The 21,790-nt window shown below is 51.9% G+C and overlaps 2 protein-coding genes across 13 annotated transcripts in view; both read left to right on the plus strand.

Annotated features, from left to right (window-relative positions):
• LOC122160726 (nitric oxide synthase 1 adaptor protein) overlaps positions 1-7,623 on the plus strand; it is a 30,623-nt gene extending 23,000 nt beyond the window's left edge. For 6 of the 12 annotated variants that reach the window (XM_042819544.1, XM_042819546.1, XM_042819548.1 and 3 more), the window contains 3 exons: positions 80-229; positions 6,781-7,042; positions 7,120-7,623. In XM_042819544.1, the coding sequence (XP_042675478.1) occupies positions 80-229; positions 6,781-7,042; positions 7,120-7,567 (860 nt within the window). In that variant the 3' untranslated portion in view covers positions 7,568-7,623. Of the gene's footprint in view, positions 1-79; positions 7,043-7,119 lie in introns of those variants that run through there. The other 6 variants (XM_042819551.1, XM_042819553.1, XR_006168944.1 and 3 more) reach the window with 5 other exon arrangements.
• An 831-nt stretch (positions 7,624-8,454) lies between these two features.
• On the plus strand, positions 8,455-21,728 carry UHMK1 (U2AF homology motif kinase 1). The gene is made up of 8 exons (XM_042819799.1): positions 8,455-8,746; positions 9,112-9,404; positions 12,083-12,274; positions 13,170-13,264; positions 14,112-14,188; positions 16,431-16,529; positions 17,442-17,530; positions 18,022-21,728. Exons 1-8 carry the CDS (start codon positions 8,455-8,457, stop codon positions 18,166-18,168), a joined length of 1,284 nt encoding a protein of 427 aa, XP_042675733.1. The 3' UTR covers positions 18,169-21,728.
• Positions 21,729-21,790: the final 62 nt, after the last annotated feature.

Consider the following 21,790-nt stretch of genomic DNA (forward strand, 5'->3'; position numbering starts at 1 on the left):
GCCAGCCATGGTGGCCTTGGGATGCCCGGGAGGGACAGGGTGGCACTGCCTGCCTCTCAGCCATGCCCTTCTCTTGCAGCAGGCTCCCAGGACAGCCTGCTGGAGATCACCTTCCGCTCCAGCGTCCTCCCCGTGCTCTGCGACCCGACCACCCCGCAGCCTGAGGACACCCACCTGCCGCAGCTGGGCCCTGGCTCGGGCTTCCCCAGCGCCCTGGGCAGCCCCATAGGTAGGAACGACTGTCTGGTGAAGCTGGAGTGCTACCACTTCCTGCCGAGCTCGGGGTCGCACGCCCCAGAGCCGGCTCTGGGCAGCCTGGAGCTCCTCAAGTTCCGTGAGTCGGGCATCGCCTCTGAGTATGAGTCCAACACGGACGAGAGCGAGGAGCGCGACTCCTGGTCCCAGGAGGAACCGCCACGCCTGCTCAACGTCCAGCCCCGGCAGGACCTGGGTGACAGTCTGGAGGATGAGATTGCGGTGTAGGGGATGTCAAGAGGTGGCACAGAGCAGCCGGGACCCCCAGGGATGGTGGAGGGAGCGTGGTGCTGGTTGGCAGCAGGGGCCAGAGCTGGGCATGGTGCGTGATGCTGCCGTGCTGGCAGCTCCCTCCCTGGCTTGTGCTGTGCCCAGGACCCTGATGTGTGCAGTCCACAGCAGCTTTAGGGAGGTAGATGTGGTGGTACTGCAGTATCTCTGTTGGAGCAGGGGGCAGATCTTCCTTCCCTGCTGCCAGTCATCTTGTCCTGAGCTCAGCCGGCCCTCAGCACCCTCAGCTTCATGCCAGGCTTGTGTTGCTCCCTGGTCCCCATGTACTCCCAAGCTGCATCTTGAGATCAGAAGCAAGGGAAGCAAAGTGCTCTCAGCAGCAGTCCCTGCAGGGCTCCTTGTGCTGCTGGCATTGCTGCTCAGCAACCGTCATGGGTTAGGAGCCACTGCTAGCAGTGTTACTATTGGGTGGAGCAATGAAACTGGAGAATGTTTTTGCTGGAGGAATGAGAAAACAGGTACGGGGCAGGGACAGGAGGGACAAAAGAGCCAGCATGAATTGGTTTCCTGCATGATAGAGATGGTGAGAGATGAGGCTGGAGCTATGCTACTGGGATGAGAGATGGTGCCCCATCGATGTGGGTGTGTGAGGGGGGAGGAATGCTGGGAAGGAGATTGGAAAAGTGAGGGATAAGAGGAAGTTGCACAGTACAGCCAGGCACAGGCAGCTCCTTGCAGGCACTGTGGTTTGTGGCACTGTGGGGCAGAGTTTGTCCTTGCCTGGGCAGACAGAGGGTGCTGGGCATTGCCTGCTCCTCTCCTGGGCTGTGAAGTGTATAGGGAGGCACAAATGTGCATGCAGTGAGAGCTGGGGAGCACAGCACAGGGAGGATGAATTCTCCTTACCTCATTGCCTAGTTCCGGAGCTCTTTGGTACTGCTACCAGGTATCAAAGCCTTTCTGGTGCTCTCAAGTCGTATTTTCAAGCAATTCCCTGCACCACTGCTACTGCCAGTTCCCTGCTTGGCTTTACAGACAAACCATTCCATTTCTATGCGGTTGCTTGCCACCAGAACACTGCTGGCAATGGCTGTGTGTGCATGCAGACAGACATGCACAGCCTCTCCATGGAAGCAAGATCTCCTCCTTCCCTAGCTGCTGTGGGCACAGTGTACGCTCACATTCCCCAGAAGGGGTTATTCTGCAGGGTGACTTGGTGGCTGTGTAGCCCATCACGTGGCTGGGGTAACCCCGCTCCCAGGCAGGGTCTGGATTCATGGTGGTTTCTTCAGGGTGCATGCTGACCCCAGGATGGAGAAGGGGGGCTCTGGACCCCTCTGGAAGGCGACACCAGTCATGAGGAACTGCTGGGAATTGCCTGGTGCAGTGCTCAGTGCCTGTACTGAGCTGGAATGGGAGAGGTAGGCACCCTACGCGGGGAGCTCGTGGGTGGCACAGTGACAAATAACTGGGCACGTGGGCACCTTCATGTGTCTGGTTTTCATCTTCAGAAGAGTTAATCCAGGATTTCAGGGCCTTCACCAGCCCCTAAGAGGCTGATAGATGTTCTTGGGGGCCTCCAAAGGAGCCAGAGCTTCTCCCTGCTCTGCAGCACACTTACTAGTTGCCCACTGTTGCAGCCTCTGAGAACACAACTGAAGGGATGCAAACCAGATGACCCTTCTGCTCCTTACAGAAACATGGGGAGACAGGATTGACAAGATTGTCTTCCACATCTTCCACCCTCCTGTCCTGCTTCTGCTTTGCTTTGCTGCTTGCCTGCTGCTTTTCCTTTTGCCAGCTGTCTCTGCTTGATCTGCCTGCATCTAACCCCTGGCTGCCTATCTCCCAGACTCAAGCTCTTGCTCTGCTCCAGTGTTTGACTCTGCTGTGAGGAAGGTCCATGGTTTTCTCCTGCTCCAGTCCCCTCGGGGTGGAGGAGCAGGGTGCAGGTGAGACCCCAGGGGGAGCAAGGGCTGTGCTGTGCACTGTCCACCCCATGAGGAGGTGGGCACTGCAGGTAGCAGAGCTGTCAGGAGCTAGAGAGTCCTAGTGGGAAGGAAGGATATGTCCTCTGATGGATCTCGTGTCAGAACCAAGGGGCATGTGGGGAATGTGGAGGTCAAAGGCAGCCTTGGCTGCAGTGACCCTGAGGAATTCTTAAGATTCTTAGGTCAGGGAGGGGAGTGAAAAGCATTCTTTGTGGATCTGCTGGAAGAACTCTGTGGATTGTGGCCTTTGAGTGAAGAGCGGCCAATAAAGCTGACTGATACTCAAAGATCACCTCCTCCAAGCTCGAGTGGTCCATCCCATCAAAGAGAAAGTCAGGCAAAAAATGGATGAGCAAGGAGCTGCTGGTCAAATTCAGACCCCAAAAAAGAGGCATACAGAGGGTGGAAGCAAGTACAGACAACCTGGAAGGAATAGAAACATTGTCTGAGCATCTCAGGATGAAGTTAGGAAAGCTAAAGACCAGATGGAATTAGATATGGCCAGAAATGTCAAAGACAAGAAAGGCTTCTGTAAGTATGTTGGTGACAGAAGGAAGAGTGCAGGTTATCTCTGAGCTAGTTCCAGCCTTTGATGCTGTCTCCAAAAGATCCTCATAGACAAGTTCTTGATGTACGGGACGGATGGGCAGACAGTGGGATGGGTTAGAAACTGGCTGAACAGCCAGGCCCAGATGGTAATCATCTGTGCAGACTATTTGGAGGCCAGCAGCTTGCAGTGTACCCTGGAGGTCAGGGGTGGTACAGCGCTGTTGAACCTCCACATGGACGATCTGGGTGACGCGGCTCTCTCAGCACGACTGCAGACAGCAAACCTGGGAGCAGCGGCTGCTGATCCACCAAAGGGCGGTGCTGCCATCCAGAGGGACTGGAGAGGTGGGCTGGTGGGAACCTCCCGGGGTTGAGCGAGGAGAAGTGCAGTTTGGCTCTCGTAGGAACAAGCCCAGGCACTGGGGTATTCCAAAAGCAGCTTGACAGAGGTGGAGCTGATGGTCCTGGAGGACACCAAGCTGAGCTGAGGCAGCAGGTCGAGGCAGTGATCCTGCCCTTCTGCTCGGCACTGGTGCAGTGCAAGAGGTATACAGAGCTCCTGGAGGAGAGACCAGTGAGAGGTTGTGGAAGTGGAGAAGGGACTGGAGCACCTCTGCTGAGAGGCTGAGGGAGCTGGGACTGTTCCTCCTGAAGAAGGCTCAGGGGAATTTGTTGATGTGTTTGGATACCTGAAGAGAGAGGTGCAAAGAGGATGGAGCCAGGTATTTTTCAAGGCTGCCCGAGAGGCAATGGAGACAACTGGAACACGAAGTGCAGTGTGAACACTGGGAAGCACTTCTGTGCTGCGAGGGTGGCTGAGCTCTGGCACGGGGTGCCCAGAGAGACTGGGGGGTCTCTTTTTTGGGAAGTTTCAAAAGCTGTCTGGACGTAGGCCTGGGCACCCTGTGCTGAGTGGCTTTGCTGGAACAGGAGTTGGTCCAGGTGGACCTTCTAATCATTTTGTGATTGTTTCAATGTGCTCACCAGTGGCCTGGTGCCCAGGGAAGCCCCCACACCAGCTCCAGAGGGGATAGAGCAGGAGTGCACGTCCTGGGTATTTCCTGCAGGCAGGGCTGAGCCTTGGGTTCACGGTCAGCACAACCACAGGGAACGGTGAGCTGTGTCCCAGGGCTGACAGGGGTGCTGCAGCCCCCTGTGCCTTGCCAGGGCCAGCTGGGAGCCACCCAGTGCCATGCTGCACTGCAGCACCATGTGTATGTGTGAGTGGTCCTCCTAGCCCAGCACTGCCTACAAAATGCCTCTCTAGCTTCTCACTTTTGTTATGGACCTTGACTGGGGTTTTATAGCTATATTTTTTTGTCCTTTCTTTTCCTACAACTGTCGTGTTACTAACTGTTGACTCGGTCTATCTGAGAAACCAATCTGTCAATGTAAGTGCACTTAACCCTTGGGTGTTGTCATTAGTTGATTGGCTTTTGCTAAATAAATCTTTCTATTTCTCAAGGCTTTCTGTTGTCTCTTCCTTCTTGCTGACTCTCTCTCTTTCCATACTCCTCCTGCCCTCCACACTCTGCCAGCCTGGGCTGGCAGCCAGCACCAGGGGTGGCACCCCCAGCATTGCACAGATTCTCTTGGAACTGAGCATCCTCCCCTGCGGGACCCCGCAGCTCTGAGCTGTGCTGACTGCCAGCTGACTGTGAGAGAGGGGTGCCCCAAATGGTGTTGGGGTCATCTCAGGGCTGTTTGACAGCTTGAGGGTGCTTGTGGGCTGCTGGGGCTTGCACACCTCTCCGCAGAGATGCTACACAGAGCTTTCCAGGCATTGGGAATTTTTGGCCACTGGGGGAGGAAAACAGCTTCTGAAAGGATGTGAGAAGCATTTTTTCAACGAGGGGCTGCAGCAGAGCTGTGCCTCCGAAGAGAGTAGCAGGCAGGCTGTGATCTGCATGGTGTTTATTGTGCAGCAGTGGAGCAATGGAGCAGTGCCCTCCTGCGGCAGTGGCCCAGCTGCTGGAGCTACTCGGGCACCAAAGGGGTTTTGGTCTCCTGTACATTGTGCTCCTTCTCCAACAGGGCCTTGAGCTTGTGGTAATACACCTTGCAGCTATAGCCCTCCTGGGAGCTGCACTGGACATGGTTCTTGACTGAGCACAGCGTGGGGAAGATGCGGCAGCATGACATGCACTTGTAGCCGTGCTTTGGTGCATGCTGCTCCAAGGAAGCTGGAAGGATGTCTCCGGTGGTGATACTGACCCTGTTGCTGGCACTCTCCGGGGTCTGGAGCTCCTCTGAAGAGCAGGACAAAGAGGCGAGGGCCTCCAAGAGGTTTTTGGGATCCTCAGACTCCCAGGTGCTACTGAGTGGACAGGAGGAGAGGTGCTGCTGAGAGGCTGCTTTGGTGCAGATGAGGTAGCTGTACGGTGAGCACCAAGGTCTGTAGATGGTGCGGGCAGGGAGCTCGCTGCCTGCTGAGGCTGTGGAGCTGCGGTCTGCAGAGGGAAGGGGCAAGAGTGAGTCAGGGTCACTGCGTGAGCACGGGCACCCATGGGGATGGGAGTGGTGCTGGAGACCCACAAGGAGTCCCACCCTTGGCATAGTGTTCAGTAGAGCCCTTCTCTGCCCAGGGCTCTGGCTGATGGGTTGGTCTGTCTCACTCTGTGCGTTGTGGAGGTGACTGCCTCTGTCACCAGACATCCCCCCAGCACTGAGAGCTCACCCAGCAGCCAGCTGGAGCTGTCCCATGAAGTGCTGTCCTGACATAGGGGCAGAGCTGGGGGCTGTGAGCTGGAGCAGTTGGAGGCAGCATCCCCAGCTTTCAAGGTTCCTGCTGGGAAGACGTAAGGGTGAAAAGCACCATTGTGCAGAGGTGGACTGCAACAGCAGGATTCCCCTTCCCATTCCTAGAATGCACCTTCTGCCATAAGGGCAGTTACCCCTCTCCTGCCCACGCAGGCAGGTACATCCAGCCAGACCCCTCCTTGCTCCCCTGCCTGGATGCATCCTCGGTGCTCACCAGGCAGGCTGCACTGATCCCAGGAGAGAGTTGCCTCCAGGTTGCCTCTTCTGGGAGCATGGGGCATGGCCTCAATCAAAATAGCTGGCATGAAAAATCCATCCATTACCCCTGTGATGTTCTTTGTTGAGGCCCCAGAATCCACCAGCTGGCATTGCTAATGGCTGATGTCACACAGCAGAATATTTTTGGAACGCAAGGTTCTGCCCACCTCAGGGTTCTGGGAACCTGATGACTGAGGTGATGCTTGCTGGCTCCGTCCTCAGGGCTGGTGGGGAGCAAGGGGCAAGGTGTAGGGACTCAGTCTATTCAAGCTGAGGCCAGTTGAGCATGGGGTGGTGTGGTAATGTGAGATTTTGCACACACATGGCTCCAGCGACTTGGCCATAGCAAGGTGAGTGAGCAGTAGAAAGTGCCACTTGAGGATGTACAGTTCAGAGCCCAGGCGGTGGGTACCCCAGCAAATGAGGGATCCTGGGGGGGTCCCCTTGCTATATCCCTTGACAAACCTTCTCTCTCTTTCTTTCCACAATCTGCTTCCCAAGCTGCTTGGTGTCAGGTAAGAGATGTCGTCAGTGTGCTGGTGGCAGCAATGTGGTGCCCTGAGATTGTTGCTCCCCTACTATGTCCTCACGGCATGCACAACACAGCTGTGGGGCTACAGAAACGGTCTTTCTGTCCCCATATGGTGTCCTCCCCATGCTGCTGGGAGGCAGCCCTGGGATGATCAAGTCCCCGCATCCTGCCTCATAGCCACTCTCTGCTTCCTTTCTTTTCCAGTGGACCATAGTATGTTTGAGAACACCAGTGCTGCCACGGCACCCACCCCACGCCTGCAGCACGTTCCCACTGGTGCCTTGCCACAGCCCTCCCGCCCCGCTGGCAGCCAGCACCTTCGTAACCTGGGCAAGGCCGTGGGGGCCAAGATGAACGACTTCCTGCGCCGCAAGGAGCCGGCTGGACCCCCTGACGTGGGAGTGATGGAGGTGAACACCAGCGCCGGTGCCGCACTGGGCATGGGGCAGTCAGCAAGCGAGGATGGGTGAGTGTCCCTGCCCTGCACAACCCACGGTAGAGTCCTTTGGGTTGGAAAGCATCACTGCCTCTCTCTGCTTGCAGGAGCATGGGGCTGGATGCTTTTCCCCGGCTGGACCCCCCACCTCCCATCACCAAGAAGCGGACACCACGTGCCCTGAAGACCCCGCAGGACATGCTCATTGCACCTCAGCCAGAGGGCAGCAGCACAGAGGAGCCCCATGAGCCACCTGCAGCACACGCCAACCTCGTGGAGGAGTGGCCAGGAGTGAGGGACATTTCCCCTGCGGAGCACCCCGGGGTGCTCAGTACGACCGGCATCCCAGGGCCGAGTGGGGACCAGCCCACCGCTGTCCTCCCTGTGCCTGACCTCATCCATAAGGGTGGCCTGGAGACCCCACCTTGCACGGAGAAGCCCCTCCGGGAAGTGGGCCTGGAGCAGGAGTTGTCAGGGAGTGCAGGGCATGCAGAGCCATGTACCCCCAGCCGGGAAGCAGAGGGTCCCCATCCTGACCTGCTGTCTTTCGAATAGCAGCGGGCAAAGGGCACTGAGGGGGCTGGCTCTCCCAAACACCTCTCTCTCTGCCACATGCTGTTCTTGGGGTCGTTATTTTGGGGAGAGTAGAGCCCCAGGGCAGCAGGAGGCATCTCTGAAACGGCCTGCGGTGCAGGGATCCTCCACCCCCCACCTCATCTCTTCTCCCCAGGCACCCCGGAGGAGCAGAGCCTGACTCGGGCAGCCGCAGGAGCACCGGCTCCCTGCCCACACCTCTGTCCCACCACCGCCTGTGCCCGCAGGCTCTCATAGCCCGGAGGTGCCCCTATGCACAGCAGGGGTTATCCACACGGGAACTGGCAAACCAGCGGCTGTGGGCAGCACTTCTGACCCGGAGCACAGCGGTGGCTTCGAGGGGGTTACGGTGAAGGTTACGGTGGGGATTGTGATGGGGATTATGGTGGGGGTTATGATGGGGGTTGTGATGGGGTTATGACGGGGGTCATGGGGAGGGTGCGTCCGGGGGGAAAGCGATCACTGTGTCACCCACCCCAGCCGCACAGCTGCGTCCCACCCCCGGCCCTGAGGCCAGCGGTGCCGGCGGCACCCTCTATTTATGTTGTCTGGGGTGTGTACGTAGTTTGGGATAAAAGATGCGAATTGCACAATAAAGGTTTTTTTTTGTAACCCACCGACGCGCGGAGCGCCCGCGCAAATTGGGCGGGGCGGGGCCAGGAAAGCGGGGCGGGGTGAGTGGGCGTGGCCTGGGGGTGCGGTGCCCCGCCTCTCCCCGCCTCACTTCCGGTGTCATGGCGGCCGCAGAGCGGCGTCGGCCGGGCCGGGGTGCGGGCGCGGGGCGGGCGTCGGCGCGGCGAGGCGGCGGTAACAGCGGTAGCGGCGGGGCGATGTGAGCGGGCGGCGCCATGTCGGGGTGCGTGTGGGGCGCGGCGCCGCCGCTGCTGCTGGAGGCGCTGGGCCGGCTGTGGGAAGTGCAGGCGCCGCTGGGCAGCGGCTCCTCGGCCTCCGTGTACCGGGTGCGCTGCTGCGGGGACCCGCGGGCCCCTCCCGGCGCCGTTAAGGAGTTCGTGCCGCCCCCGGCCCGGCCCGGCCCCGCGCGCCGCCCCGGCGCCCGCCCGCCCGCCGCCGACTGCGCCGAGTACGGCTTCCGCAAGGAGCGCGCCGCGCTCGAGCAACTCCGCGGGCACCGCAACATCGGTAACGGCCGCCCTTCCCTCCTCCCCCCCCTCTCCTAGGGCGCTCTGGGGATACGAGGCCTCGGCCCCACGGGGGCTGTGGCTGCAGGGTGGGCACGGGGGGCGGCCTGGGATGGGATCCCCTGACGGCGGCCTTCTTCCTGGAGGCTCCCTAGGCCGCCGGGGCAGGAGGTATCGCCCTCGCTGGCAGGGCTGCCCCTGTCGGCTGCGCCACACGCGGGGGGGGCTGTGGGTGGGTTTCTCCTGGGCTCCGTTCTCTAGGTGTCGTACGGCGCTGCCTGCCGCGGCTCGGTGGGCAGCGATAGGGAGGAGCGCCATCGCTGTGTGGTTGCTTCTGACCGAGGTTTACGACCTGTCTCGCTGCAGTGACTCTGTACGGCGTGTTCACCAACCACTACTCGGCCAACGGCCCGTCCCGCTGCCTGCTGCTGGAGCTGCTGGATATCAGCGTGTCCGAGCTGCTGCTGCACTCCAGCAACCAGGGCTGCTCCATGTGGATGATCCAGCACTGCGCCCGCGATGTCCTGGAAGCCCTGGCCTTCTTGCACCACAAAGGCTACGTGCACGCAGACCTCAAGCCACGCAACATCCTGTGGAGCGCGGAGGAGGAGTGCTTTAAGCTCATCGACTTTGGACTTAGCTTCAAAGAGGGGAATCAGGTTTGGAATGCTCTGCTCTCAAAGGCAGTTGCTCTGTCTTGAGCTGTGCAGCTCTGTGCTGCTTTCAGCTGCTGGGTGTAGGAGGGGAGGTAGCATGGTCAGAATGGACTGGTGCTGAGGGTTTCCTGGAAGGCTGAACTGTTAGCTGGGTCAGGAAACAGAAGCTGTGATCCCATTCCCTGTGCATGTCTCTGGTTAGCGTCAGTGTCTATGCACAGTTGTGGATTCCAGAGTTAATGATACAACTTCCTGGAAAGTTTGCTGTTTTTTACGTGGTCAGACTGGTGGGAGCAGCTAGCTCTGTCAGATCTCCTTTTATCATCTCGTATCGCATGTAGTAGTAATCCAGGCTTTGCTGTCAGCCAGTTGCATCATCCCTAGCAGCGTCCTTGCTCTTGTCTTTACTTTCATCTTATCTTCAGCAGCTTCCCTTTCTATTATCCTGGATGCTTCTTTCCCACGTCATTGTGCTGACCAAAGCCCTGGCCGTGGCTAGGTGGCGTTTGTTCTTTCCAACATGGTCAGGTCTGTGCCTGCTTTGTGCTACTTTCCTTCCCTCACTGTCACTTGTTTGTTTTGGTGACAGGCTGTTTTTGTAAATTTGTTTTTGTAAATTTGTTTTTGCCCCTTTTATTCTCTTCTGTGGCCTCCGTTGAAAGCATGGACTGCTTGACTTTCTGCCGATAGCCTCAGGAGGTTCTGCAGTTGGCTCGATGGAACTGTCTTTCATCTCTCCTGGTAACCTTCTCTGAGGGGTATCAGGAATCTGATCTGATCTGAATTCTCATCAGATAGCCTCTTAATAAATGAGCCTTTAGTCACAGGGTGGTAGGTGGTGAGTGAGCTGTGACTCTTCTTTACACGCATCCTGCCTTGTCCCTTTCCTCACCCTCAGAGCATGTCAGAGATCATACATTCACATATTTCTTTGACTGGTCTACCCGGTATTGACAGTTAGGCTCACTGATCTGTGAATATCTGAGAACTGCGTGGGCGACCTGTCTGAATTCTTTGGTACGGCTGATTTGAATGTGTGTGCTTAGCAGCTTCTCCTTGTTGTGTTTGGTTTTCCCACATTCTTGGCTGTACACCATTTCATGCTGGTAATCTGTCGCTATCAGCAGAAACCACTCTTCTGGTGTCCTGTGTCTGATGCAGATATATTTTTTTCCTTCAGGTCTGTGTTTTGCTGCTTGCTCAGTGAGTTGCATCTTAATAGTTGACCGTGTTTTATTTGCTTCCACCATTCCTTCCAATCTGCTCTCTTTGGGCTGATTTTCTTTCTCTGATTCTTGTAATTACTCTGGCTGTTGGGATGAACCATCTGACCCTGCTTTGAATATGTACTGGATGTCAGCCTCTATTCTCCGCCCCTGCTCAGCAGAATATATGTGTGAATTTCTTATCTTAGTCAAGACCATGTTCCTCACACTTCTGACAGCTCTGCCAGCGTTATCCTTACGTAATTTTTCTACAGTTACTGTTTAACAGGGAATGGCTGTACACAGAGCAAGGTCTCAACCACGTAAATCTCTCAACATATTTCACATGGTAGGAGTGAAATTCCATCTCTCTATTTTTGCCAGTGGCAATGACCACTGTGTTTTCTGCATCTTGAAACGTCCTTTAGTGGGGCTGCTGAACTGCTGCTTTCACCTTGCTAGAGGTTCTGTTCTTTGTTGATCAGAGAGGGGTACCCTACTGTGCAGTTTATCTTTTTTGGTTCATGAAATGCTGCTGAGCTCTGTTGCTTATAAATGCTCTTCGTAGACTTTATTTTCAATTGGAGAAGCAGGTTGTTTTGGTTTTAATATATCCCCTATGTGAGAATTCTCAGTCTTGTGCCTTGTCCAGGAAGTAGTCTCATATTCTTCTGTTGTTCCTTGAGTTACATCAGTGTATTATTGAACAGATACTGGACAGAGGATGACTAGACAAAGCCATGTCTGTCTGGTGTAGTGTTGGCTGTGGGTAGGAGCTTGGATGGGAAACTTTCAGAGCTGCCCCCCAACCCTCACAACAGCCCTCGTGTGATTCTGTCATTGTCTTGTTTTAACTAGGCAGTGGGTGGGTATTTTCCTTTGCCAGCCACAGCAGCTGAGCAAGTATTGATTGCTGCAGCACTTCTGACTGCAAGGGGAGAGAAGGAAGAGGTGCGTGGGAAGCAGCTTTGATAATTCCTCATCTGGGTGTTGAATGCCTGCTTCATCCTTCTAATATTTTGTTCTGGGGATCATCGTTGCTTAAATAATGAAGGCTGTTACTGATCCTCACTGTTCAGACTGAGCTGCTTGTGCTCTGGTACATGGAGCACATTTTGTATGTTCCATCCACCCTTATTCTGAAACTTCCAATGTCCTCTGTACATGCAATGTGACATCCAGCTTCTTTCTCCTAGCAGTGCTGTAATTCAGAGAGCTCAGGTGTTAGTGGGATGACTGCTGTGTTGCTGGGGGGTGTTTTCTCTTCCAGGTAGTCTTACTGTTTTGTGTTCTTTTTCCCATCATCAACACAGCAGTGCATCAGGTTGAGCTGCCTTCTGACCACACAGTACTGACTGTACTATGCTTTCAGTAAATTTAGCAACAGTATTTTGGTGACCCATCTGTAAACTCATTTGAGAGTAGAGCACTTGTATCTGTGGAATTAACTTCATGTGTTTGCTTGGTCTTTTGTAGGATGTGAAATATATTCAAACAGACGGGTATCGGGCTCCAGAGGCAGAACTGCAGAACTGCCTAGCACAGGCAGGGCTCCAGAGTGAGACGGAGTGTACCTCTGCTGTGGATCTGTGGAGTCTGGGAATCGTTTTACTGGAAATGTTCTCAGGAATGAAACTGAAACATACAGTCCAATCTCAGGAATGGAAGGTGAGCAAGAACTGCTGCTGGCTTACACCAAACGAGTTCTCCTCCTGCTTATTTGTACCTTGGATTTGTAAGGTAGCACCTGGCAACTAGAAAGTATTTCCTTGATGTTTCTATAATCCTATTGACCTGGGAATTAAGATTTCAAAGCCTTAAAGACCTCTGGGCTCTGTAGGACTGTCTGAACACTGTCTGTGCTCAGCCTACTGAAATTGCACAGCTCCAGGACTCTGTTTCTAGAGCCTGTCTCTCCTCACGAGCTGTGAGGTGAATTTTTCTGACTGTAGTGTTGCACAGATGGAAGAATGAAATAGCTAGGTGGTGACTAGTTTAGCAGCACCATGCTGCTCAACAATTATTTGCTGTTTCTACCATAAAGTCTAACTCTGGACCCTTTCTAGCCTAACCTGCTGTAGGGAGCCCACTTGTGCAGGAGGGTTGGACTAGGCAATCTCCAGAGGTCCCTTCCAGCCTGTGTGTTTCTGTGATTCTGTGTTAGCTCTAATGTGGGATTTTTTTCTCCTACGTCTTTATCCTGAGAAAACAAGAGGAAGGCTCTGTATTATGAGCCTTGAGCCGGATTCTGTCCTCTCCTTTCTGTGAATAACTTTGTTTCCTGCTTCCCTTCCCAGTAACAGTATCCTTTCAACATCATAAGGTTCTCAGTGAGAACAAATCTGTGTACACATGACGCTTTCCAGCTTTCACGTGGGCAAATGACTCAATCTGAGGTGAGCCTGCAGCATCAGGGATCTCTAGTGTAACACCAGAGTGTCGGAGCCCTCTGCATCCAGTTCAGAAAACGATGCTTAACCCAGCTCTCCCAGAACCTAGGTTATTGCAAGCTTTGCACTGTTATTTGCTTTCATCCCTAATGACTGCTGCTGCTTCTTTTCAGACAAACAGTTCTGCCATCATTGATCGCATTTTTGCCAGTGAAGGGGTGGTTAATTCAGCCATTCCAGCTTATCACCTCAGAGACCTTATTAAAAGGTACCTTTACTGCATTTTATGAAATGTTGCTTAAAGATGTGTCCTGTGAAGTCTTGTGCCTCGCTCTTGGCAACTTAAAGCCTACTCCCACCACTTTTTCTTTATTATTAAATGCCCTTGTCACTGTGCTAGTAACAAGTGCAAGCATTATCTGTGTCAGCACTTCACACTTCACACCAGTGAGTCTGTATTTGGATAAAACTGGAAAAGTAACAGTGCAGTGAAAACTTTGCTGCTTTAGGCGGACTACTGTGAGAAACAAAAAAGGGGCAGACAGGATTCAAATGTATTTGTGCAACTCTGTGCTGAGAGGTCTGCAGAAGAGATCTTCCTGACTTGTTACAGTTCTTTGAAGCTGCAGAGTGTATGAAGCCACATCTTGGCAGAGAGCCACTTCTCAAGTTCAGTTGGGGATGCTCTCAGGCAAGCCCTGGGTTATTAGCTGCTTTGAATCCCATTTGTGACAAGATGTGGGAGCTCCTTGGAATGCAGTCATTTTTGTGTGACTGTAGATGTATGTATGTCTGAGACAAGGGTGGAATAGCTTGGAGAGGTGAAGCTGGAACATATAGTGTTCATTGTAAACCTGTAAGTGAGAAACTTCCTTAACTTGGTGTTGAAATGCATCTCAGAGCAACACCTCTTGTATTATGCTTTGCAGATGCTCTCAAGGAATCCTTCTGGTGTGATTAAGCTGTGAATTGGAAGACGTGCTCTTGACTGTTCTTTTTGTACCATAAGTGCCCTAAAGATAGGATATTCCTCAGTACTGCCTTCTAGCCCAAATTGAATTTGTTGATGAAAGAATGTTGAATGCAAGAGCATAAGGATGTCTTTTCTCTTCCAGCATGCTTCATTGTGACCAAGGCAAGCGAGCCTCTGCTGAAAAGGCTTTGTGCAGCCCATTCTTCAGCATTCCCTTTGGTAAGCTGTGCACGTTGTCTTTGCTCACATGGTTGTGCATTTGTTTCCTGTCTTGTCCTCATTGCTGCTGGTTTTGTGGCACTTGTCAGACCTCTGGTACTGCAGCAGGCAGGTCAAGTGCTGTCCTTGCTCTCAGCACTGCTCTGTCCCAGTGGATGTGTGGGCTGTCACTTTTCCTTCCCAGTAGATTCTGCTCAGGTTTAACTGACTGAGAATGCACTGACAGCCTTATTCAACTAAGGGGACAGAAATAACCAAGGTACTTAACTGGAATTATGACCATTAAGGTGCTTTTGAAGCGTGCAATGCTATTTATGGTAGGTGGATGGATTTTACTATGCTAACAGATTCCCAGGTCAGAAGCCAGGAATATGAGCAATAGCTGGTGGTCGCATCTGCTGCTGCCTCCTCTTTGCAGGCTGAGCAGTCCCAATGTGTTCTCACAGTGCTGGAGCCCATCTTGGCCCTGGAAAGCAGGGAGCAAGTCAGGGCCTGCCTTTTGTGGTGTCCATGTGGCAGGTCAGACAGATGCCACCTCTCTTTGATCTGAAGATTTCTCTTCAATAGAGAAAAAAGGTGGTGTATCCCCAGGACCCTCCCTGTGTGGGTTGCAGGCTGTCAGCAAAAGATGGGCTGGGACAGTCCTGTTCAGGCTCATACCCCTCTGCATTTCATGTTCCAAAAGCAATACGGTAGCACTGTTCAGAGCTTCCCTGCTCTCAGGAGCACTGGTGAAAAGCTCCACGTCCATCTTTTCTGCAGCATAAATCAATGCATCCAGCTTCTTGATGGGCTAGCATTTTCCCTTAAATCGGAGCCCTACTTTTCCTAAGCTACTTGCTGTAGCTTGCAGTGAAAGCTGTTAAATATTGCATCTTCTGAGGTTGCGTTTAGATGGTGGGGTCTCTGCATATTGAGCAGAAGTAACAAACTCATTCCTGTTTTAAAACTTCTCTCGCATTTCGGAAACCGTGACTGTTGTAATCAAAGCCACCTTCCATAAAAGGAGTTGAACCTTTCTGCCAGACTTGCTTTAGAGCAGAGGGAATAGTATATTGGCATTGCTTTCTGGTCTCATTTTGAACACACAGGCCTTAAACTGTACCTGTTTGTACTGGGAAGGTGCTTCTGTGGTTAGTGCTACAAGATTATACAACAGCTTCAATTTTTCTTAGTTGTTGGTTGTCTTTGCCCAGGTTATACGTAAGCATGTCTGCACAAAGAAGCATTTACAGTTGCTTTCCTACGAAGGCAGAATATGATCCGTTGTTACCTTTCACTTGGACACAGCTGTTCTGTTTAGAGCAAAGACAGCTGAGAATGGCTTTCCTTGTCATTTACAGCCAAGTCTTTACTTCCCAATCCCTCAGCTCCTTTCCTGAATTGCTTGTAGACCGCAGCATGCTGTGTTGTCAGTGTGGTTGGTATCATCTGAAACTGAATAGGAGCATTGCTGCTAGGCAAAAAGTACACCCTAGGACAGAAAAGTATTGCAAGAAATGCATTTGTCAGGCTCTGAGTTGTAGGTGTTTGTTTGTCTCCCTTCTCTTGATTTCTGCTCCTGTAAAGTTGTTCACAGGATCTCACCTTCATTATGTGGCCTGAACTTGTTAGCACTGCTTGATGTAATTCATCATTTTCCCTTTTTCTGCTGCAAGATCGTGTGCAGGTCTTCAACATGTTGCATTTGGATTTTGAAGATGTTAAGGGAAGAACTTGAATATAGTGTAGAATCAGCTGAGCCTTGTGCCTTAGCATAGCTTAAGAACTGAAGTTATACAAGCTGTCTGGCTTGTTTCTAGCTTGTCTGGTACCAGTAACAGGAGGAGCAGGTTGCAGAATAGTTCTTTCATCTTCTCTCATTGCTGTATATAAGGGGTAGTTTGCTCAACTATCATAGCCCTTGAGGTCTCATCAAGTTCTAAATCTGAGCTAAGCAGGCACAATGCTAGTCTTAATTGCTGTTAGCTTGGTAATTTCAAAAGCAGTTTCAAGTGCTGGCCTCAGTATAATTGCAGACTGTACTGAATCCTTTGGGAGAATCTATCTGTGCACAGGCAGATATGTTGGAAACGGGGAAAATACATTGTCTGTGTAAGTGCAGGTAATAATAGATGGAAGCAACGCTGTATTGCAAAGAGCAGCCAGTTCTTGTGTATGACAGGAGTGCATGTTGAATCAGCTTTGTCTTTGTGCTCCTTTGATTTCTTTTGTTTTCTCTAACTCTGTGGGTGTCAAACAGCTCCCCATATTGAAGATTTGGTGATGCTCCCCACACCTGTGCTGAGGCTGCTGAATGTTCTAAGCGATGCTTCTCTGCAGAGTGAAGAAGAATATGAAGGTTGGTATGTGTGCTCTGCATTTCCCACGTAGCAATGTCCTCTTAACTGTTTTGTTTGGATTTGGTGATGAGAGAGCAACCAGAGGAGCAATTAACAGGCGCAAGAATAATGAGCTTCTCAGCTGAGCTCTGATACCAAAAGGGTCAGCTGTGCCAACAAAAAGTAGGCTAAGACTGAAAGATTGAGCCAGAATGCAGAGCTTATAGGAATTCTTAAAGAATCCCAGGTATAAAAAAAATTTCCTATCTGTTGAAGTGCTTACAGAACCTGTAATGTGTTTGTGGCTCTGAGCTTCTGCAGAACGTGCACAGGATGCTGTGGAGCCCAGGAGCAGGATCCTCAATAGTTTACTGGTTGACTTACCCAAGATCTCATAAGAGAACTGAAATAAATTGAGTTCTTAAACTGTAACAAAGCTATACTTGATAGGTAACAAGGCATGCTTGTGGAATTTACTTTTCTGCTTGCTTTCCAATCCCAGTGAGTGGGCACAAGCTAGAGATCTCAGGGGATAGAAGTTTAAAAGGCTGTGTTCCGCTCACATAAAGACTGCTTTGTAGCAGCTACTTTAGATCCCTTCCTCCAAGTGCCATAACCAAAAATAAGTCACAAATTCTGAACGATTTAGCTACTGGAAGGCCAGGCTTCACGTGCAAGGAGAAGTACTGTCTGTTCTCAAGGATTCCCTGCCTGCACGTCTGTGACTGGGGCTCAGTTCAGACACTCTCTTGTTATATGTGGCTGTTGAGCAATATCAATTTCTGTGGTGGGAATTCTTGATCATTGATTTTAAATTGGAGAGGAAAAGATTGTGTTGACTGGAAGTTCTGGATGTGTTCATTTAGCCTTTGGTTGTTTCTTAGCACATTCTAGTTTGCAAAGTGAAAGACAGCCAGCTCTTTCCTTTTCAGATATCCTGGAAGACATAAGGGAGGAGTGTCAGAAATATGGACCAGTGGTTTCCTTGCTTATTCCAAAGGAAAATCCTGGTAAAGGCCAAGTAAGTCAATGGAGGGAAGAAGCTGTGCATTCATTCTCATGGTCACTCTGTGTGCTGCAGGACTGCTTTCTCAGCTCCTGACTGGCAACAGTGCTAAAAATAACTGGTTGTCTTGAAGGACAGCACACGTTCCTTCCCAGATATGCAGAGTTCCCTAACCTGAGAGGACCCCAAAAACAGCTTTAGGAGAGGGTCTGGAATATGGGAGAGAATGAAAGAAACCAATGCGTAGGAGAGGAAGTGTTGAGGATGCAGAGCATTACCATAATTTCTCCCACCTTACAAAACACACTGTCTGCAGAAATGAGGAGTGAGAATTGAAATTGCAGCTCAGAGGTGCATCTTCTTCCTTTTTAGCTCCACTGCCTTGGATTCCTCCACAGATGGAGGGGGAAAAATTTGCTTAGAGACTGTTTTCTCAGTTGCAGAGTTGGGAGGGGGGCAGGTGGCATGGTGCCCCAGGGGCATTACTTTTCCTCTCTCTTTTTCAGGTCTTTGTTGAATATGCAAATGCTGGTGATTCCAAAGCTGCCCAAAAAATGCTGACTGGAAAGATTTTTGATGGCAAGTTTGTTGTGGCTACGTTTTACCCACTGAGTGCCTATAAGAGAGGATATCTGTACCAAAACTTGCTGTAGGCAGTAGCAACAATCAGGAGAGTTGTCTCACTCCTCTTCCTCACGTATTTTACAGTTGAATGTACAAAAGAGCTTCCTAGCCCTGCTTCTGAGTCATCTGTAAAGGAGAGATGCAAAGGACTGAAACGGGCTTTGAAACCTTTACTGCTGCTTTGTGATGTGCAGAGGAGGCCTGGATGGCTTTAAGCGTGTGCTTGTGTGTGTGTATGTGTGTGTAGTGCTTGCTTGTTTACATTGGATGTTTGGCTTTGCCTGCCCCTGCGGGCACTGCGGTGACTGGAAGGTGGCTGCGGGAGCCTTGCAGGCAGAGCAGGTCTCAGCAAGCACTTTCAAATGATGGAAGTGAGACCACTGAATGTCCTGGCCTTAGCCTGGTTTTGCTCTGCAGAGAGGATTTCTTTATTAAGCTTTCCTATGATACCTGTGCTCTCCTCTAATGGGGAGGAAGAAGGCTTCCCTGCCTTGCTGTTTGTGGTGAATCGAGCAGAAGCACCATTCTTATCCTCTCAAGATTGTATTGGGAAGACTTTGAGTCTCCACTTCCCTTAGAGCAAAAGGAAGGAAGCAGGAAAATGGTACCTGCTGAGCCTGCAGTGCTACCCTGTCACTGACTGGTGATCTGAGAAGAGCCGCATGTCTCACCTGGCACAGATGGCATGCTGGGCTCGGGGAGCGAGGGATGGCTGAGCTGAACTTGTGTGTGTGGGATAGGCAGGGACTGACTGGGTGTGGTTAAATGTCGTCAGAGCAGTGCCAGCCTCAGTCCCAACACAACCTGTAAGCACTTTGTAGCCTGAGGTGATGTGAAAACTGTCACATGGAGTCATCCTTCTAGCCTGCACCCTGTGCTGGCACTGACGCTCTGAGCTCTGATGCCAAATCATCTGTAATATGCAAGTGTCTTCAGGTGATGTTTTTGGAAAGGGGTGTGCAGTATTCTTTGTGTGTCTGCAGGACTTCTGCCTGAGAGTCTTACAAGAAATAATGTATTTGTCTGTTGTAGGTTCCACGCTTGGCTTTTCTGTGTTGTGCATTTTGTTTTTGCGTTAACCCACTAGACTTGTTGTAGATTAGAAGCACTGACACTTTTGGTCCTTAATAGGTTGCACAAAGGGCCTGAGGCAATCTGAGATCCTGTTTGGAAAGGGCTTGGTCAGTAATGACTCTTAACTGGCCAGATTGATGTCTTTCCCAGTGTCAGGGACAACAGCCACAGGCTTCTGGAGAAAGAACCTGGGTGAGCAGCATCACCACTCCCCTCTCTGCTCATGTGGCTTTAATGCACAGGCAAAAGATCCCTAGAGCAGCTGCTAGCATGGAGCAGCCAGATGGTTGCTTCTCAGGGGCACACAGACCCATGTCTGTGTGCAGGGACAGACAGCCCTGCACAGAGGGGAATAGCATATTCCAGCGTGCAGCCCTGGTACCAGGTTAGTGATGAGGAGAGCCCTCCTATCACAAACCCTCCTGAATTCTTTTCTCCAGCTGGAATACTTGAAGGCAGCTGCCCAAAACTGTCTCTGGCAGTTAATAATACCTGAATTACCTTGCAGTTTACTTCCTTGCAGTTTACTTCTTGCATCTTGCTGATGCTGGACTTGCTGGAATCCTGCACTTAAATGGTCCTCCTGATTTTTGCCCTGTGTGTGCATGTGTGCAGTGTGTTGGAAGAACCAACATCTGTAGCGTTTCCCTAGTCTCTGTGCTGGCGTGGAGGCCTGTCTACTACAGCCCTTGCCAAACTTACCCAGAAAGGACCAATCTCTGAATTTTCTGTAGCCTTTGAGGTGGTAGATTTTCCAGGAATAAAAATCCCACGGTGTGTTTTAAGGTATGATTTGCTGATCAGACTGTACCCAGAATTATACTACTTTGGTGTACGTAGCTGTAAAGCAGCTTTGCTTAGATGGGGTGTGTGATTCATTGCTTTTAATTCAGCTGTCCTTGCAGTGAAGCAGCTTTATTGTCTGGGAGGATCCAGATGATGGTTGGATTAGGGTTTTTTCCTATGTGAAGAGCAGTGTTTAATTTGTATCAAGTGCTCCAAATGTTGCTAGGTAGTAACTGACCTCCTCAGATCTGAGTTTTTGCTGTCTCTGGCAGGCTTGGCCATTGGTACCGGCACTTTGGCCCAGGAATTCCCAGGTTCAGTGCCATTATGTCAGCAGCACAGAGCTGGCTGCGTTGTGCCTCAGCTGGCAGAGGCAGGGCTGAGGGATCTGCCCAGCTAAGTGTCAGCCATGGTAGCATGGAAGGCTCTCAGCGATGGTGGGACCTGTGCATCTCTCCAGTGCTGGGAGCTGCTCTGCTCTCTTTCAAGCTTATCTCCTTTTCAGGCAGTTGGCTTTGAATTTTTGGTTAAAGGTGAGAGCTGTGCCAGGAACTACATACATCTGAAGATGCAAACTCCTGCCGACACATTTTCTCACTCAATGAGACCAGGCTTGAGTGCTGATTCGAGCAAAAAACCTAAGGCTGTTGGTTTTTTTTGTTCCCTGCTGGCTGGAGTTGAAGATGCTGTCACTGGATCCAGTCCCTGACTTTTCTCTGCAGATGCTGATCTCTGTCACTGGGTCCAGTCCCTGACTTTTCCCTGCAGGCTGCAGGGAGGTGTAGAAATTCCTCAGAACAGAAGTATTTTAGCATTATCTGTCACCATCTGCCTGTAGCTTGATAGAAGAACGCTCTGAAACTCACCCTGGTGTCTCAGTGAGCTCTTGGTGGTTTGGCATAAGTTGCAGCCCTGCTAAAGCCTGTGTTCCTTAACTCTAGATTGTACCTGAGTGTGCGTGATGGTTTGATCTAAAGTGACTGTTTGGCTGTGGATGGGCATGGCTCTCCTTGTCTCACAGTACTACTTGCTGAAGGGGTGAGGTGATGAGGTTTTCCCGCAGATGCTTGCAGGTTTCTTGGTCTGTGCTGCAGGTAGAGCTTCCTCCTATGAGCTGTCCTTCTCCACAACAGTGCTGGGTCTTTCCCTGGTGCTGCAGCTGTCACTGGGGTCATGTTCCCAGTGCAAGCTGTGGAGCTCTTGCAGTGTCTGGAGAGGAAATTGTGGCTGGGAGAAGGTATCATCTGGGGAGAAACCTGCTTCAGGGAAAAGGATGAAAGGTGAAGTCTCTGGAGACAGCAAAGCTGTGAGCGGTGTCCCTGTGCAGGGCTTTTCCTGGCTCTTAAAGCTGAGGGCCGAAGGTGGAATGAAATCCAGCAGCCAGTTTCAGCTGCTGTGTGCGTGCATGTGTGCGAGCAGGGTGAGAGATAAAGTTCTTTGCGCTTCCAGCTCTTTATTACATCCAGGGAGAGTAACTCTGGGTCACTGCTTGAGGCACGGCCAGATCCCATCTTCATTTCCAGCTCCATCCCCGCTGCTCTCAGCACGGTGCCGGCACGGCACACCTTGGCTCGTCCTCCTCGAGCACTCGGCGCAGCCCCTCCTCCCCCTCTCCGGATCCGTGACCTCGCTCTCCATCCGGGTTAGGTGTGAGCCGTTGTACCCCGTCACGCTGAGCGGCCGTGCGCTCGTTCCCTCCCCGATGATCAATAAATGACGCTTGGAGACACGGCAGCGTGCAGCCAGCTTCATTCGCGCGTCATCCACATGACGGGGCCGGGAGGCGGCGGG

This window comes from Centrocercus urophasianus, unplaced genomic scaffold (assembly GCF_019232065.1).
Source record: "Centrocercus urophasianus isolate 14NV4802_14NV808 unplaced genomic scaffold, USGS_Curo_1.0 seq_18, whole genome shotgun sequence".
NCBI classification, from domain to species: domain Eukaryota; kingdom Metazoa; phylum Chordata; class Aves; order Galliformes; family Phasianidae; genus Centrocercus; species Centrocercus urophasianus.